This window comes from Mauremys mutica, chromosome 6 (genome assembly GCF_020497125.1).
Source record: "Mauremys mutica isolate MM-2020 ecotype Southern chromosome 6, ASM2049712v1, whole genome shotgun sequence".
In the NCBI taxonomy this organism is placed as follows: Eukaryota; Metazoa; Chordata; order Testudines; family Geoemydidae; genus Mauremys; species Mauremys mutica.
In genome coordinates this window covers 48,410,973-48,430,151 of record NC_059077.1, presented here as the reverse complement: position 1 = coordinate 48,430,151, position 19,179 = coordinate 48,410,973, and the positions used below count along the sequence as shown (strand labels likewise).

The 19,179-nt window shown below is 40.3% G+C and overlaps 1 protein-coding gene across 2 annotated transcripts in view; it reads right to left on the bottom strand.

Moving 5' to 3' along the window:
• MSH3 (mutS homolog 3) overlaps positions 1-19,179 on the bottom strand; it is a 179,010-nt gene that overhangs the window by 35,002 nt on the left and 124,829 nt on the right. For both annotated transcript variants that reach the window (XM_045020759.1, XM_045020760.1), the window contains exon 20: positions 15,635-15,792. In XM_045020759.1, coding sequence (XP_044876694.1) covers positions 15,635-15,792 — 158 coding nt within the window. The remainder of the gene's footprint in view (positions 1-15,634; positions 15,793-19,179) is intronic.

The window sequence follows — 19,179 nt, the reverse complement described above, 5'->3', positions numbered from 1 at the left end:
TACTAATTCATCTTTGTGTCATCCACAAACGTTACCAGCAAGGATTTATATAATTGTCTACATCAAGGGTTCTCACAAATTTTTGGTGGCCTCAGAGTGCGACCACCAACTCTTGCTGATGACTGCTCAGACAATTTTTCCTAAAATACTTATGTAATTAACTTTAGGGAAAAAAATATATACATTTTACATGTCCAAATCATTGTAATTGATTGATGTGGGTTTTTTTCCCCCACTCAATAATAAAAATAATGTACAGTTATATTTTGGTGCCCCCGGCCCCCCTCACCTCCCCTGGGCCCCACTGCTTCCCCCCCATTGCCCAGGCTCCCTTCCATGGCCTCTGACCCCAAGCTCAGCCCACTTCTTGCCTCTGGACCACAGCACCCAGTAAGGCCGGCCCTGCAGAAGCCCAGAGTCCCGTGGCTGGAGCCAGGTTGGGCTGAAGCCGAGCCCCCAGCCAGAGCCCTGCTCCCCTGGGGGGTGGGGCCTGAAACCCAGAGCCCTGAAGTTGAGGGGGGAGGAGAGGCCTGAAGCCCATCTCAGGAGTCCAGAGGTAGGAGGGGACTAAAGTCTGCTGCCAGATCCTCTCGCTGAACCAGGGGAGGGGGAGGCTGAAGCCCGCCCCTGAGGGCTGCATGGAGGGGCCACTGCTTTGCCCCCTCCCTCATCTCTGTGCAAGAGGCTGTTGTAGCCACAGGAAAACCCCCTGGTGGCCACATTTGAGAAACACTGGTCTAGGTCATTGATAAAAATATTTTAAACGTTGAGAATCCACACCATATTCCATTCTTTGAAAGAATATTCAGAGCAAGCCAAAGCTGATCTGCAAGAGCAGAGGCACAGTCAGCATGGAAAATACTTGTCTTCTCTGAGCTTAAATAAGTGATTTAAAGCTTTGCCACATGAAAGCTAATGATTTTCAATGTGCAAGAGATGCTGTCAATGTGGTATCCATTTATTTACATAAAATAATGTTAATAATTTAGGTGGTCTTACCTTTCATAAAGTTTACAACTTTTACAGCCTCATCAAGTATTTGAGTTCCTATTGCATACTTTGCAGCCAAAGCTGCCCAGTAAACTCAATAACGTGCCAATTGACTCGAGGTGCAATAGACTGGATTCTAATTACAGTGCTGCTATATTTTCCTGTCATAACTCATCAGTGCAAATACCCAAAATTCTAACTCAGCTGCAAAACCAGATTGTTGGAAAGCTTCAAAGAACTTTTCCCCCTGTAGCATGTCCTGTCTGCAGATAGCAAAACAGGAAGTCCTCAGGAAGTGGATCCTTCCCATTTACACTGCACAATTGTTGAAATCTAGCAAAAGATGGCAAATCTATAGTCTCACATATTTATATTGAGAAGTACTGGTTTCACCTAAACTCTTCGAAAATTGTTTGTTAAAATATATGCAGTCATCTCCGAAGTTATCAACTGATAGCATCATTACAGAGGCAAATTTGCCTGACTGGAAGCAGCAGATCCGAACATAATATTAACATCACCCAAGCCACAGGATGCAATCAATGCTTCCCCAATTATAGGAGGCTTGGCAGCTTTTAGTATTTTTAGTGACATCAAGTACTCATTCTCCATATTCACCTTTCACAGTCCCTCTGCTGCTTCTCACAGTCCCTATGCCCTGTCTCAGCTCCCTGAATCATAGAGGAGTAGTCATTCTGCTTGTGGGTGTGGCTTCAATCTCACTGAAAACAGTGGGAGGTGGCAGGCAACTTTATTAAAGGCAGCCCCACCTCCACATGAAGATAAATTGTAGGGAAGTGGCGGCATAATTGCTGGCTTCAGCCCTGGAATTGAGGGGAGTGTTACCCCAGAACTTGACCAAGCTAATCATAGCCATACTGTGTGCAGTCAGCCACTATTAATTAATAAAACAGAACACCAGATTGTTAAGGGTTAATTTGGACAAGTAGGGCTTTTGGAGGCAAGGTCAAATACTAGCTGCAGGCTTGCTGTTTCTGCTAATCAGAACGGAGGGAGGGGAGAAAAAAGTCGACAAATTATGGGACTGAAAGAAAATAAGTGGATGGAGACCTTGAGTTTGGGCACCTTTGATATAGAGGCTTATTAAGGCTAAGATTGTTAGGAATGTTTTGTTAATAAGTAGTTTACTGAAGTTAGGTGAAGTGATGACCCAGCAGGGGTCACTATGAGCAGTGTGGTTTGTAAAAATTAGTTATAAAAAGACCAGATAACAGCGAGTACTTTGGAGCAGTTCTCCGCTATCCTGAGAGACTTTTTCTTGACACCATATCCCCAGCGGAGAAGTGACTGGCCATCACTGACGTGCTGCTAATGACTCAATATCATCTCAGATTTTAGGTAATTATTTGGTATGTTCTAAACCTATTGCTTATGTCTGTGTGTGATTACATCTAATAAACAGTAGTTTTTGATAAGAGCATGCTTGTATCAATCTTTCATCAGCCAGAAGTGTTGTGTTCCCATTGATCTATTTTTTTTTTAAATTGAGAGATTCCAGAAGACTGGAAAAGGATAAATATAGTGCCAATCTATAAAAAGGGAAATAAGGACAACCTGAGGAATTACAGACCAGTCAGCTTAACTTCTGTACCCGGAAAGATAATGGAGCAAATAATTAAGCAATCAGTTTGCAGACATCTAGAAGATAAGGTGATAAGTAACAGTCAGCATGGATTTGTCAAGAACAAATCACGTCAAACCAATCTGATAGCTTTCTTTGACAGGGTAACAAGCCTTGTGGATAGGAGGACAGTGGTAGACACGGTATATCTTGACTTAAATAAAACTTTTGATACTATCTCGCATGACCTTCTTATAAACAAACTAGGGAAATACAACCTAGATGGAGCTACTATAAGGTGGGTGCAAAACTATTTGGAAAACCGTTCCCAGAGAGTACTTATCAGTGGTTTAAGTCATGCTAGAAGGACATAATGAGTGGGGTCCTGCAGGGATCAGTTCTGGGTCTGGTTCTGTTCAATACCTTCATCAATGATTTAGACAATGGCATAGAAAATCCATGTATAAAGTTTGCGGACAATACTGTGACGTTATTGACATGAACTGTGACTATATAGATAATTTTGCTGATTATGATTATGCTGTCTGTATGTGTGTATCATTTTTGTATTTGAAGTTATGAATATTGGCTATGTACTTGTATCTCAATGTGTTTGATTCTAAGTAGCGTCAGTAAAGCATTTGGTCAGCTTCTTGAGAAAGGACTATTCTGAGTAAGTGCACAATCAAGAAACACTTATCTGACAATGGACTTTGGGAGACACCAATCCACATCTGATCTTTCCTGGAAATGTTCAAACTAATATGTAAACAATGGCGTCGGCCTGCAAAAAGCTGAATCATTCATGGACATGTGACTTGCCCAGGTGGCTACAGACTCCATCTTGTTGCTGTGATTTTGCACAGAAGAACGAAGGGGTTTCCGCCCACAAGAGGGAGAATATAAAAGGCCCTGGAAATTCTCCATTTTGTCCTCAGCTGGCTCAAGAGATGGCCTCTGCACCCCAAAGAGATGCCTGAAAGAAACTGGGACAAAGGACCGTAACTACGGGGATGTGAGTGATTGCTGGACCCAGGCCATAAACCACAATGTTGGTCTGAAAAGGATTGGACCCAGATTAGGAAGGAGTCTAGTCTGTGAAAGAAGCTTATTAGAACATCTCTGTGGGTGAGATTTATCTGTATTCAGTTTCCTACTGTATTAGTCTTAGACATGCGTGTTTTGTTTTATTTTGCTTGGTAACTTACTTTGTTCTGTCTGTTATTACTTGGAAGCACTTAAATCCTACTTTTTATATTTAAAAAAATCACTTTTGCTTATTAATTAACCCAGAGTAAGTAATTAATACCTGGGGGAGCAAACAACTGTGCATATCTCTCTATCAGTATTATAGAGAGCGGACAATTTATGAGTAAAAGGATTTATTTGGGGTATGGATCCCACTGGGAGCTGGGTGCTAGAGACAAGAGCACTTGCTAAACCATTTTCAGTTAAATCTGCAGCTTTGGGAGTGTGGGTCAGACCCTGGGTCTGTGTTGCAGCAGATTAGTGTATCTGGCTCAACAAGGCAGGGTTCTGAAGGCCCAAACTGGCAGAGAAAACGGGCTCAGAGGTAGTCTCAGCACATCAGGTGACAGTCCCAAGGGAGTCTCTGTGACCGAATCCGTCACAAATACCAAGCTGGGAGGGGTTGCAAGTGATTTGGAGGATAGGATTAAAATTCAAAATCATCTGGACAAACTGGAGAAATGATCTGAAGTAAATAGGATGAAATTCAATAAGGACAAATGCAAAGTACTCCACTTAGGAAGGAACAGTCAGTTGCACACATACAAAATGGGAAATGACTACCTAGGAAGGAGTACTGCGGAAAGGAATCTGGGGGTCATAGTAGACCACAAGCTAAATAGGAGTCAACAGTGTAATGCTGTTGCAAAAAAAAGCGAACATCATTCTGGGATGCATTAGAGTGTTGTAAGCAAGACACAAGAAGTAATTCTTCCCTTCTACTCTGCGCTGGTTAGACCTCAACTGGAATATTGTGTCCAGTTCTGGGCACCACATTTCAGGAAGGATGTGGACAAACTGGAGAGAGTGCAGAGAAGAACAACAAAAATGATTAAAGGTCTAGAAAACATGACCTATGAGGGAAGATTGAGAAAACTGGGTTTGTTTAGTCTGGCAAAGAGAAGACTGACGGGAGACATGATAACAGTTTTCAAATATGTAAAAAGTTGTTACAAGGAGGAGGAAGAAAAAAAAATGTCTTAACCTCTAAGGATAGGACAAGAAGCAATGAGCTTAAATTGCAGGAAGGGAGGCTTAGGTTGGACATTAGGAAAAAAATTCTTAACTGGCAGGGTGGTTAAGAACTGGAATAAATTGCCTGGAGAGGTGTGGAATCTCCATCATTGGGGATTTTTAAGAGCAGGTTAGACAAACACCTCTCAGGAATGGTCTAGATAATACTTAGTCCTGCCATGAGTGCAGGGGACTGGACTAGATGACCTCTCAAGGTTCCTTCCTGTCCTATGAGTCTATGATTCTATTTCTGACACTGCCTGGATTACCACTGCTTTGGGTTTTAAGACTCTGGGTAACAGTCCCACTGACAGGAATGGGAGATGGTGGCGATTTTGAATAAGAGAAAATTCATAAGCTGACAGCCTCTCATCGTGAGACAGGTAAAAAAGTCCCATACTCCTAAATTGCTAGTTACTATAAAGTTGCATGTCCCCTATGCTTCTGACTGCCAGGTGCTGGGACTGGATGACAGGGGAATGAATCACTTGATAATTGCTCTGTTCTGTTCATTCCCTCTGGGGCATCTGGCACAGGCCACTGTCACAAGACAGGATACTGGGTTAGATGGACCACTGGTCTGACTCAGTATGACCACTTATGTTCTTATGAGAACTGGCAATACTGCGAACTCCAACTCACATGACAGTAATGTACCAAGTATCACCTCTCCGCTTACATGCATAAAATGTGGATTAAAGCCCACGACTTTACAAATAATTTTGTCATGTAACAGTAACCTGAATGTTATAACCAGTTATCCAGCAGCAATGTCTCTCTGGATTCACTTCAGTTCAATACAGACCCACCAGTCCTTTCCTGGGAATGCTGTATACTAATAGCTGGTCACCAATTAGCCTTCTACCTTTGGAGAGGAATAGCCACGCCACACAGTGCAAGTAATGAAACTTGTTCCCAACAGAAAGATCACTAATGTCTACACCATCTTAGGTCTTCTTGTCCCAGTTTGGTTTCCTAAGCTGAGGACCTAGCATTAACTCCAGTACAGGACAAAACAAGAACAAACAGTGCACCTCAAATGGGAAACAACTCTATCCTCTTTGTACAATGTCAATAACAGGCTTACAGGAAAGTGAATCCCTTGACCCTCATCCAAATGACCTGCTCAGTTAGCAAAGAGGAAATTCCTGCCCAACTACAAAGCTAGCAATCAGTATTTACTTAAATATTTCAATATTTAAAAACATATTTTGGTGGGGGAGGGATGTGAAATTGGACCGAGTACAAATGACTTGGACTAAGTTCTATGCACCACACAAGTACTACCACCTGCAGATCATAAAAAAGGGAATATGTGATGAACAGAGCCATGCCCAGGCCCTCTGCAGTCAGATGAATTTCATTTGAAGTAGAAGCACGCTCTCTGTGGACCTTACAAAAACCAGAAAGGAATTATAAAATTGTAGTTATCCGGGTAACCCACCAGAACTATGTATTGCCCTGTGCTGCCTAAAGAGGATCAAGCTGGCTTTACTAAGATAGCCTGTCAAGCTTGAATTCTAATAGATAACCCAAACCCATTTCTCTGCCCTCATAAGAACCAATGACTGCTGTTTATATGGACCAGTTGAGAGTCAGCAGGAAGAAAGATAACATACTATAGACCCGGGAGAGAGGATGTACCTATGCCTCACTGATGCCCATTTTTATTCCTCCACCTCTAAAGCATTGAGCTAGTCAATCTATGATAGGTGGTCTTCAAATCCACCAATGGTAACTTGATTCAAAGTGTATCCAATGCAACCCCATTATGTTTATGTATTTGGGAGCTGCCTTTCCTATGTTGCAATCCAGTTTGGGTGGTACCATATGTCCCCACTGGAATGCAAAACCTTACTTATTTCAGTGATCAGATATACTTATTCACAGTATGTCTAGTCACAGAAATAAATCCAATGGAATTTATTTTAACATGGAAATAGATAGGTAGGTGACTTAGAGGGGAAAGATATTTTTATCCCTTTACCAGTCCCCATAGTCCTCCATTCCCCTTGGATTAATCCTTATGTTGATAATCTGTGTTTCCAAGAAACACATTTTTAATTTAAAATTTCCACTCCAGGGCCTTCAGTAATTGGAACTATTAATTGGATTGTTTACTTGAGCATACTCTTACCTTTAAACTATTAAACTCATTACTCTCAAATTTTGTGACTTGAATCTTGATCAGGTTGATAATAACTATAAGACTATCTGACAGCTGTTCAATGGTCTATGAGAAATGGATTGGAGATCTCACTACAGGTCCTAGCAGACAAAGTCTACATCAAAATAATCATCATTCTTGACTATGGATACTGAACTAAGCTCTCACACCTATAGGATTATCTTCTTTGACAGCATTGTGGCACATATGCTGGAGCAGTGTTGGGATCCTTACACAGCTGCTGCTTTTATTATACCTCTCTCTGCAGGTAAATAGGATACTTTAGTTTTCACTGCTGTGAGTAGGGTATCTTTCATAAGCATGCACGCACACACATACGAGTTACTCTTTAAAATATCTTGCAGTTTCAGCATCTGAGTGACCAGTGCACGAAAGCGTACATTAATCTTATAAAGACTAATATGAATCAAGGGTTATTTTGAACCAAAACTTAATCCATTTGCTACATGAAAGATTATAGGTTGGGATTTTCAAACAAACCTCAGGGATTTAACCACACACCTCCCACTTAAGTCAATGGAAGTTGGGTATCCCTCTGAAAATCTTACCGTCAATACAACAGGTTTAGTTTCAAACTATGATCACTTGAAAGTATTCCGCTTTGTATTGCACAAGTGGAAAATAAAAAAGAAAGGCAATCATTCAAATATCCTCAAATTTTCATTTATTCACCCCTCCAATAATAAAGCTGTGTTAACCAATTCAATAGAAATTAAAGTTACTGAAACTACATTTTAAATGTATGTGTATACTTTGGCTCATGCATAATTTGTGTGGGCATGCAAGTGAAGACACATTTATTAAAGTGCATGTATAAAAGAAAGAGATAAAAGCCATGTGTTCTACAAATAGTTTTAATATATAGGATATGGTATATTTTTGGTGTCTCACTTCATGCAACCACTGATGCATAACCAGTGAGGCTAGTGCACTAAAATATGGAGTACTCTTTGTATTCTGCACTTCATAAGGCAAATGCCGCATCCTCCTCTGAGAATGAGGACAATATCATAGCAGTGGAACTGGCGCAGTTTTACTGCACAAAGGAAGGGGCAGGATTTTGGGAAACTACCCAGGACATTTTCTTAGGGTGTTCCAGAACAGCCATTTAAAATAATAGATTGTGGGTGAGATAAAGCAGGGGAATTCAGGATATGCCACTCTGGCTCTCGCTGACTCTGTGGAACAGCATTGCTCTTAATGTATTATCTGGAAGAAGGATTCTTTCCCCTCCCCCTTCCAATATGGAAATTCCCAGCACCTATATGAAATACTTGGGCTGGGTACTGAGCATGGGATTTGTGTCTATATGCTTAATAATGCAGAAGAACAGCTCATATTTCCACTTTACCTAAAAGCAAAATATTTGCTTTATTGTATAATCCTCCCTCTACAGATTTACAATTTTGAATATAATGTAGTATTTAAAGTCAATTTACAGAAGCTATAATACATAACTGCTAAATATAACCAAAAGAATAACTGTAGTAGCAACCTTTCCATTTCCATGGAAACACCACTTAGAATACAAGACAGGAAATGTAGGAATATGTTAATGTAATAAACCTATATAAATTCACACACTGAAAATCTACAAAAAGGAATCATAATAAAAAAGCACTGATTTTTAAAGATAGCTAGGGGTAGCAGTGTTGGTCGTCTTCTTGTATATTAATCTTCAGACAGTCATTCCAAAAACAACCCTTCCCCCAAATAGCTAATTTTTTAGTAGCATCACCTATTAAAGGAGAATAAACTAAGGCAGTCACAAAAATAAATATGAAAGTGATATATTCCTATGCCAATAGTTTTTCTCCAAAAGATTAAAAATCTACCTAGTTTGCAAAATGACAAATTACATTCCCATTTGCAAGCTATTTTACTTTCTGTGGCTCAGTCTGTGATAGTGCAGACATGGGTTATGGGCAGCAGTATTCTATGAGAAAACAGCCTATGGAGGAACAGCAAGAGATCTGAGGCTGAACTAAAACAGAAAGCCTGAGGGTGAGGTAGGGGAAAGAAGATGAACCAAAACCTCTGACCCTTTCAACCAACTAATCCTTGTGAAGACAGATCATCTTGTGGAAGCCCGGTTTTAAGAAATCTGCTGTGATGGGCTGTGTCCACAATGCTTGCATATTCAGCCGCAATAGTGTCTAATGAAAGAATGCAAGGAACACCAGGTGGTAGCTTTGCAAAGCCTGTCTGCTAATGGCTCCTCTCTCTCCACTCCAGCCCAGAAGATGGCCATGGCTGTGGTGAAACAGCCTTTTAGTCTCTTTATATAGGGAATTTCTGCAGCCTCATAAGCCTCTGATACTGCATCAGGTTAATACTGGACATACTCAGGCAGCTGGAGAACAAAAACTGGCTCTTTTCCCCAACAGTTTCTAATCTGTGAAAGTACACTTTCAGGGCACTCCTGAAGTCCAAAATATGCAATGTCTTTGCTTTTCCTTGTTTAGGACAGGAAAACTGGCGACCTGGTTAGGTGAAAGAGAAGTAGGATTTGAACAAAAAAACAGGCCAGGTACGAAGGGCCACCTTGTGGCTATTGAAGCAGCAAAGAGTCCTGTGGCACCTTATAGACTAACAGGCGTTTTGCAGCATGAGCTTTCGTGGGTGAATACCCACTTCTTCAGATGCAAGACTGAATACCCACTTCTTCAGATGCAAGACTTCTCTTGCATCTGAAGAAGTGGGTATTCACCCACGAAAGCTCATGCTGCAAAACGCCTGTTAGTCTATAAGGTGCCACAGGACTCTTTGCTGCTTCTACAGAACCAGACTAACACGGCTACCCCTCTGATACTTGTGGCTATTGAAGACCAAATATGGAGGACTACAGGAAAGTACTGAGGGCTCTCCTATTCATCTCACAAAGGCGATTCCTACTTACCTTCAGGAACTGCAATTACCACATGATTAGCACAATTACCACAACTGTGCAGTTATTCAGGTAAATGGTCACATGCGCACAGATATACATAATTTGTGCATACAGTTTCATAAATACAAGTTGGGTGCCAATTTGTATGCACCAAATTTTGAAATCAGGCCCTAAAGACACATATTCAGACACAAAAATTAGACAAATTCAAAATTTCAAACAAGTGCGGGGAAGCATATCAGTTTCATTACTGAATCCAACCACTGCTAATATTTCAGAAAGTAAACACTACTGTGTAATATTGTAAGTAATGAGCCCAATTTTCAAACATATCCAAGGCTGCCTACAGGACATATTTAGAAAACAGTTAGGTCCGATCCATACTACAAATTGTAGTAGTATTGTACAAGATCATGGGACATCCATGTTTTTATTATTTACTATTTATATATTAGCAGGGCCATAATCAGGTTAGACAACATGGTGACAAGCACCATATCAACACACACTAAATGGACAGTTCCTGCCCTAAAAAGCTAAAAGTATAACTGAAGGGTTTGGTTTTGTGGAGAGGGCAAGGGGGCTATACAGTCTGGATGGCCTCCACCTCAGTAGAAGGGGAACAGGCTGGCTAGCATAGTCAGGAGGGTGCTAACTAACAACAAACATGGAGGATAAAAAGAGGGAAGATATGATTACTCATTTAGCACAGAATCAAGATGTTGTTAACAAAATTAATCAAGGAACCAAGCGACATGAAGAAAAGAAATTATTTAATTGTCTACACACCAATGCTAGGAGCCTGGGTAACAAACAAGAGGAATTGCTCATTTATGAGCATAAATTCAATCTAGTTGGCATTATTGAAACCTGGTAGTACGATGTGCACAATTGGAATGTAAAAATCAATGGTTATAACCTATTTAGGATGGATCGAGTAGACAAAAGGGGAGGAGAGAGTAGCACTCCATGTCAAAAATGGCAATAACTGTTTCCGAGTCACTGATAACACAGAAGAAAATGGTCTTGAATGGTTATGGATCAATGTCTTAACAGATAAAGCACAAGATGAGGTATTAGTTGGTGTCTACTACAGACCACAAAATCATACTAAGAAGGTGACTTGTTTCTTATACACCTATCTATAATGTGTAGGAAAAAATGCTGTGTGATCATGGGGACTTCAAGTTTAGTGACATATGCTGGAGGGCTCATGCTGCCAGTACTAAAACATCCTTGGACTTCCTAATTATTACAGATGACAATTTCCTAACTCAGAAAATACTGCATCCAACACACGGAAACTCTATATTTAGAGTCCTGCATGGATACAGAATTTGTATCCGCATCTGATCCACGATCTGCAAATATGGACCACGGATGCGGATATCCCAGATATAAAGTGGATACAGGCTGATTTGCAGGGCTCTATCTATATTAGACCTTGTTTTGACAGATTAAAGAAGAACCGATCACAGAACTAAAAATTAATAGTAACGAGTGATAATGACTTGATCACATTTATAATGTGCAAACAGAACAAATCAAGAAAGTAATATATATATACTTGGTGTTTTTAAAGGACTAATTTCACAAAGCTGAAAACAATTATGAGCCAAATCAGCTGGGAGAAAGAATTTAACTAGAACAATATGAATGATAATTGGGAATTGTTTGATAACATTTTACTAGATGTCCAAAAAAGCCACAATCGAGGAAGAAGGCTGTATTTGTTAACAAAAACTGACCTCATTTAGAGGGGAAGTGAAGGCAATTATAAATATATATATATAAAATAAATGGAAGAAAAGTTGATAGTAATGAATATAAATTGGAAGTTAAGAAATGTAGAAAATTGATAAGGGAAGCAAAAGGACTCGAGGAGAAACCTATGGCCAGCAGAATTAAGGACAATAAAAAGGATTTTTTAACGTATATTAGGAACAAAAAGAATCCTGACAATAGCACTGTCCACTATTAGGTGGAAATGGCAGAATTAACAGTAACAATGCAGAAAAAGCATGAATGTTCAATAAAGGACAGTTACCTGTTCTATAACTGTCGTTCTTCGAGATGTGTTGCTCATGTCTATTCCACAGTAGGTGAGCGTGCTTGCCACGTGCACCGGTGCCGGAAGTTTTTCCCCTAGCAGTACCTGTAGGGGGAGTGCTGCTGCGACCCCTGGAGTGGCATCTCTATAGCGTGCTATAAGGGGAGCCATGCGCTCCCCCCACCCTCAGTTCCTTCTTGCCGGACCAACTCCGATAGAGGGGAAGGAGGGCGGGATGTGGAATAGACATGAGCAACACATCTCGAAGAACGACAGTTATGGAACAAGCAACTGTCCTTTCTTCTTCGAGTGATTGCTCATGTGTATTCCACAGTAGGTGATTGCAAGCTATGTCTGATGGAGATGGGTAGGAGTTCACAGATTCCCTAGCTGAAGCACAGTGGAGATCAGTTGACCCTTCATGCGCTCGGCTGAAGCAACAAAGTGTTGCGAGGACCTGCGGAATGGCTTAGTCCAATCCAGATAAAAAGCCAGTGCCCTGCACATATCGAGCGTATGTAGGCAGTGTTCCTCATTAGAGGCATGAGGTTTGGGGCAGAGGACAGGCAGGAAGATGTCCTGGCCCATGTGAAAGGCAGAGACCACCTTAGGGAGGAATGCAGGGTCTGGGCAGAGCTGCATCTTGTCCTTGTGAAAGACTATGTGTGGGGGGTCGCAGGTCAGGGCCCTAAGCTCCGAGACCCACTGGGCTGTGATAGCCATGAGGAAGGCTACCTTCCATAAAAGGTGAGACCATGAGCATGTTCCAACGGGGGCCCCGTGAGGTGGGATAACACCAAGGGAGGGATAGCACACCACTCCCTCCTCCTGATAGCACATGCATGGCTGCACAGGTTCTGACTTTCCAAAGTGCTGAGGGGTGCATGCATGAGTGAGAGAGAGATGTGCAATGCCCCTTGAAGTTCGCTGACCCCACTTCAAGTAAGTTGCCCTTTTAAGCAGATCAGCTAGTTCAGACTGGAAGCAACAGCTTCCAGCAAGCTCCCTCCTTTCTGTCCCTCTCCTCTGCTTTGTGGAGAGGGGGTACAGAGTGGAGGGGGTGGTGCAGGAGCAGGGGGACATCCTGATATCAGCACCCCTCTCCTCATGGACTAAACAGAGACACTGGATTTATGGCTTACTACAACAACCTATAACCCACTAACAATCCCCCTTGCTGTCTTCTCACCTCCTCCCCGCCTTCCTTTTCCCCTTATGACTGGAGTGGTGTCAACAGGCCATTTCACCTTGAACGTTCCCTTGAAATATCTGTTAACTACTTATGCTAAACAATCTGTTCCACCTTGTATTTAGCTCTAACTCTCTGAGTACATTTCCCAGACCTGAAGAAGAGCTCTATATAAGCTTGAAAGTTGTCTCACTCACCAACAGAAGTTGGTCCAGTAAAAGATATTACAGTAGAACCTCAGAGTTACAAACACCAAAGTTAAGAATTGACCGGTCAACCACACACTTCATTTGAAACTGGAAGCATGCAATCATGCAACAACAGAGCCCCCCCGCCCAAAAAAGCAAATACAGTACATGTGTTAAATGTAAACTTCTAAAAAAAATAAAAGGTAAAGTTTAAAAAAAATTGACAAGGTAAGAAAACTGTTTCTGTGCTTGTTTCATTTAAATTAAGATGGTTAAAAGCAGCATTTTTCTTCTGCATAATAAAGTTTCAAAGCTATATTAAATCAATGTTCAGTCGTAAACTTTTGAAAGCACCACCATAACGTTTTGTTCAGAGTTACGTACAACCTCCATTTCTGACGTGTTCATAACTCTGAGGTTCTACAATATTTCACCCACCATGTCTCTCTAATAAAAAGGCTGGTACTGTGACAGACCCAGGCCAGTGGGGTACAGCAGTCTGGTAGAGGGCAAATATACTGGTCACTGGATGAGTAGTTTTCTGTTCCCTGAGTGACCAGAGCAGGGGCTGAACTAGAGTAATTAGGAACCTGCTAGAACCAATTAAGACAGGCAGGATAATTAAGACACCTGGAGCCAATTAAGAAACTGCTAGAATCAATTAGGACAGGCTAGCTAATCAGGGCACCTGAGTTTAAAAAGGACTTCACTTCAGTTTGTGGCATGCATGCGAGGAGCTGGGAGCAAGAGTGAGAAGACATATTGTTGGAAGACTGAGGAGTGCAAGCATTATCAGGCACCAGGAGAAAGGTCTTCTGGTGAGGATAAAGAAGGTGTTGGGAAGAGGCCATGGGGAAGTAGCCCAGGGAGTTGCAGCTGTTGCGCAGCTGTACCAGGAGGCACTCTAGACAGCTGCAGTCCACAGCGCTCTGGGCTGGAACCCGGAGTAGAGGGTGGGCCCGGGTTCCTCCCAAACCTCCCAACTCCTGATCAAACACAGGAGGAATTGACCTGGACTGTGGTTTCTACCAGAGGGGAAGGTCTCTGGGCTGTTTCCTGACCCACATGGTGAATCTGTGAGGTGAGAAAATCCGCCAATAAGTGCAGGACTCACCAAGGTAGAGGAGGAATTTTGTCATAGTACGTTCAGCTATCTTTATGCAGGAAGCCAAAAATTATCTTTAAAACTTTCTCTAAATGGAATGTCGTTACCAATGCAATAAATAACATACCTTACAAATTTCCATTTCCCATCAACAAAGGCTTATTCGGTTGATTAATAACACAGTTTGACCTTAGGTTTCTAAGTATGAGAAAACGGGTAGGAAAAAGACAGCTAATAGCTATTTTGATGTTTCAACTCCAATTAACATCTAGTAAGGTAACAAATTGTTTTCTAAATTCCTTAGATTGCTTGGCATGAAAGTGTATCATATGATATGTTGTTCCTTCCAACTATGAAAACAATGAGATATAAAAATGCAACATTTTTATACAATAAAATTATTACTGAGAGATTACAGAGACCCCTTTTTTCCCTAACTCTAAAAGGTATTCAAATGCCACAGTAATGGGCACTGTCGAAGAGTTTATATGGAAGAGACCTCTCTCAGAGGAATATGTTATTTTTGAAATTTAAATTCAAATGGCTTCAGCAATCTGACCTTTTTGCAGTGTGTGAGAGAGAACCAAAAAGAGAGGAAGACATGGGGTGGGAGGGGGGAAAAGGGGAAAATCACAGCAGGATGTTTTCTAGAATCCATTACAGCTACAAAATACAAAAATTTGGGGTTTGTTAATATTCTTACATCTTTATTCAGCACTGTTTTTTAAACAAATCTGACATTTTGTGCAAGTTGAACTGGAATGATTAATAAATGAGGTAAGGCTCAAGGATAACACACAAAATATGTGGGACAAAATTTTCAAACTTGACAGTCTACAGTTAGATACCACTGTACTTGGCATGATTTTCAGATATGCTGAGCATTTCCTGCTACCATTCACTTCAGTGCAAGTAGCAACTGCCTACCATCTTTAAAAATTAAGCCAGAAAGATTCTGTTTAAAGATTCAGACTTTAGGCATTCAGGTTTAGACATTTTGGCCAGATGTTTTATTGAGGGGTAAGAAACCAGAAAGTGGACAATTCATTTAAAAATAACATAATTTTGAAAAATATAATTGCATATGTAGCCCCAAGTTAAATAATGAAACTATAATCAGCAGTGCAAAAAACTGTACTACAGTAATTCCATTCCACCCCCAGAACATAAAAGAAGTTCTGATAGATTACCTGGTAAAAATACCATCCACAATTCCAACTGTGGACTCCTCTGCAGGAACATAGGAACCAATCTGTGCCATGATCGTGATCAGTGCAACTTGTTTTATATAGGAGCTCTTTCCACCCATGTTGGGTCCAGTAATTATCATTACCCTTTCTTTGTCACCCTGGAAAATGCAAAACAGCTGTTAAATACACTCTTGAGATGGAGTGCTTATTTAACTGATAGTATGTTTTACAATGATGTATGTATGAGATGTATATACAAAGGGTATGTTCTCAGTATTTAATATGCCTTCTACATAATAAAGTTATTTTTCTGAGGGGAAGAAGCAGCAGCTTAAAAAGAAAATTATTTACTTCTAATAATAATTCTGTGAAGAAACCATTTAATAGGATATCCACTTTTGTTGCTCCATGTACAGTGTGACACTAGTGGGAATTCCCTTAATTTCATAAGAATGTCGACTCTGTGCTTGAAAAGGTTGTATTTTCTAATATGATTAGAAATTTATCCTTCCATCCCCACACTACATTACTACAGTAATAATGGTGCAAAACACTATGTTTTACAAACCACTACTGCAGCATTAGAATGGCCATACTGGGTCAGACCAATGGTCTATCTAGCTCGGTATCCTATCTTTCGACAGTGGCCAGTGCCAGATGTGTCAGAAGAAATGAAAAGAGCAATACAATTATTAAGTAGTCCAGCCCCTGCTTCTGGCAATCATAGGCTTAGGGACATCCAGTGCAGAGGTTACATCCCTGACCATCTTGGCTAACAGCCACTGATGGACCTATCCTCCATGAACTTATCCAATTCTTTTTTGAACCCAGCTACACTTTTGGCCTTCACAACAACCCTTGGCAATGAATTCCACAGGATGACTCTGTGTTGTGTGAAGTAATACTTCCTTTTGTTTGTTTTAAACCTGCTGCCTATTAATTTCATTGGGTGACCCATGGCTCTTGTGTTATGCCCAGGGGTAAATAACACTTCCTTATTTACTTTCTCCATACCATTCATGATTTCATAGACCTCTACCATATTCTTTCAAGATGAACAGTCTCAGTCTTTTTAATCTCTCCTCATATGGAAGCTGTTCCATACCTCTATTCATTTTTGTTGCTTTTCTTTGTATGTTTTCCAATTTTTTTTTTTTTTTGAGATGGGTGACCAAAACTATATGCGATATTCCAGGGGTGAACGTACCATGGATTTATATAGTTGCATTATGATATTTTCTGGATTATTATCTATTCCTATCCTAATGGTTCCTAATATTCTATTAGTTTTTTGACTGCCACTGCACATTGAGTGGATGTTTTCAGAGAACTATCCACAATTACTCCAAGATTTTTCTTGAGTGGTAACAGCTAATTTAGAATGCATAATTTTGTATGTCTAGCTGGGATGATTTTTTCCAAATTTTGCACTTATCAACACTGAATTTCATTTGCCATTTTGTTGCCCATCACCTCGTTTTGTGAGATCCCTTTGTAATTTTCACAATCAGCTTTGGACTTAACTATCTTGAGTAATTTTATATTGTCTGCAAACTTTGCCACTTCACTGTTTACCCCTTTTTCTAGATCATTTTATGAATATGTTGAACAGCACTGGTCCCAGTACAAATCCTTGAGGACCACACTATTTACCTCTCTTCACTACGAAAACAGACTGTTTATTCCTACCCTTTATTTCTATCTTTTAACCCATTGCTAACCCATGAGAGGCCCTTCTCTTTTTACTCTTTGCTTAAGAGCCTTTGGTGTGGGACCTTGTCAAAGGCTTTCTGAAAGTCCAAGTACACTATATCCACTGGTTCACCCTGTTCCACATTCTTATTGACACACTCAAAGAATTCTAACAGATGGCTGAGAAATTATTTCACTTTACAAAACCGTGTTGACTCTTCCACAACATATTGTGTTAATCTATGTGTCAGATAATTCTCTTCTTTACTATAGTTTCAACCAATTTGCCTGTTACTGATGTTAGGTTTACTGATCTGTTATTGTCAGGATCAATGCTGGAGCCTATTTTAAAAATCTGCAATTTCATATTTGAGTTCCTTCAGCACTCTTGGGTAAATACCATCTGAGTCTTGTGACTTATTTCTGTTTAATTTATCAATTTGTTCTAAAATCTCCTTTATTGACACCTCAATCTGGGATAGGTCCTTAGATCTGTCACCTAAAAGAATGGCTCCTGTGTGGGAATCTCCCCCACATCCTCTGCAGTGAACACCAATGCAAAAAATTCATTCATTTCTCTGCAATGGCCTTGTCTTTTTTGAATGTACCTTTATAGCACCTTGATCATCCAGTGGCCCCACTGACTGTTTGGCAGACTTTCTGCTTCCGATGTACTTTAAAAAAACCAACAACATTTGCTGTTAGTTTGTGTCTTTGGCTAAATTGTTCTTCAAGTTCTTTTTTGGACTGCCCAATTATACTTTTACACTTGACTTGCCAGAGTTTATGCTCCTTTCTGTTTTCCTCAGTAGGATCTGACTTCCAATTTTTACAGGATGCCTTTTTGCCTCTAACCGTCTCCATTACTCTGCTGTTTAGCCATAGTGGCATTTGTATAGCTTTTTGTTGTTGTTGTTGTTGTTGTTTTTTAATTTGGGGAATACATGTGGTCTGAGCCTCTATTATCATGTTTTCAAACAGTTTCAAATGCAGTTTGCAGGTATCTCACCCTTTTTGCTGTTCCTTTTAATTTTCATAGCTTCCTCATTTTTTTTTTTGTAGTTCCTCTTTCTGAAGTTAAATGCTACTGTGGTGGGTTTCTTTGGTACTCCCCCGCCCCTCTCAAGGATGTTGCATTTAATTATATTATGATTGTTATTTCTGAGTGGTTCAGCTATAGTCACCTCCTGGACCAGATACTGTGCACCACTTAGGACTAATTCAAGAATTGCCACTCCCCTTGTGGGATCCAGGATTAGCTGCTTCAGGTGGTCCATAGCATATTCCTACTGCTATATTTATTATTATTCAAGCATGGAATTTCTATCCATTGAAATGTGATTCATTTAAGATTTTTATTATATTTGACTCTATGCTTTCTTTCACATAAAGTCCCATTCCCCCACCTACAAGACCTACTCTATCATTCTTATATATTGTGTACCCTGGCATTACTGCATCCCATTATCATCATTCCACCAAGTTTCTGGGATGCCTATTATATCAATATCCTTGTTTAATACCCAGCAAGTTCACCCATCTTAGTATTTAAACTTCTAGAATTTGTATAGAAGAATTTATCAAATGTATCAATATTTAGTTGTCTACCTTCATGTGATATAACTGAAGGGGATTTTTTTTTTAATTTGGCAGTTTCTCTTCAGTTCCTACCTGTACTTCATCAAGTTCTATCCTTTCCTCTTTACTAGGACCTAAAGTTGCCCTTTTAATAAACCTTCCCCTAAGGAATGCCTCTGCCCAATCTGTCTACTCCTCTGCATCTCTCATCTTTCCCCCAGCCCTTATTTGGAGTGACTATTGTAAAACACTAATATTTTTTCTTTCATAAGGAC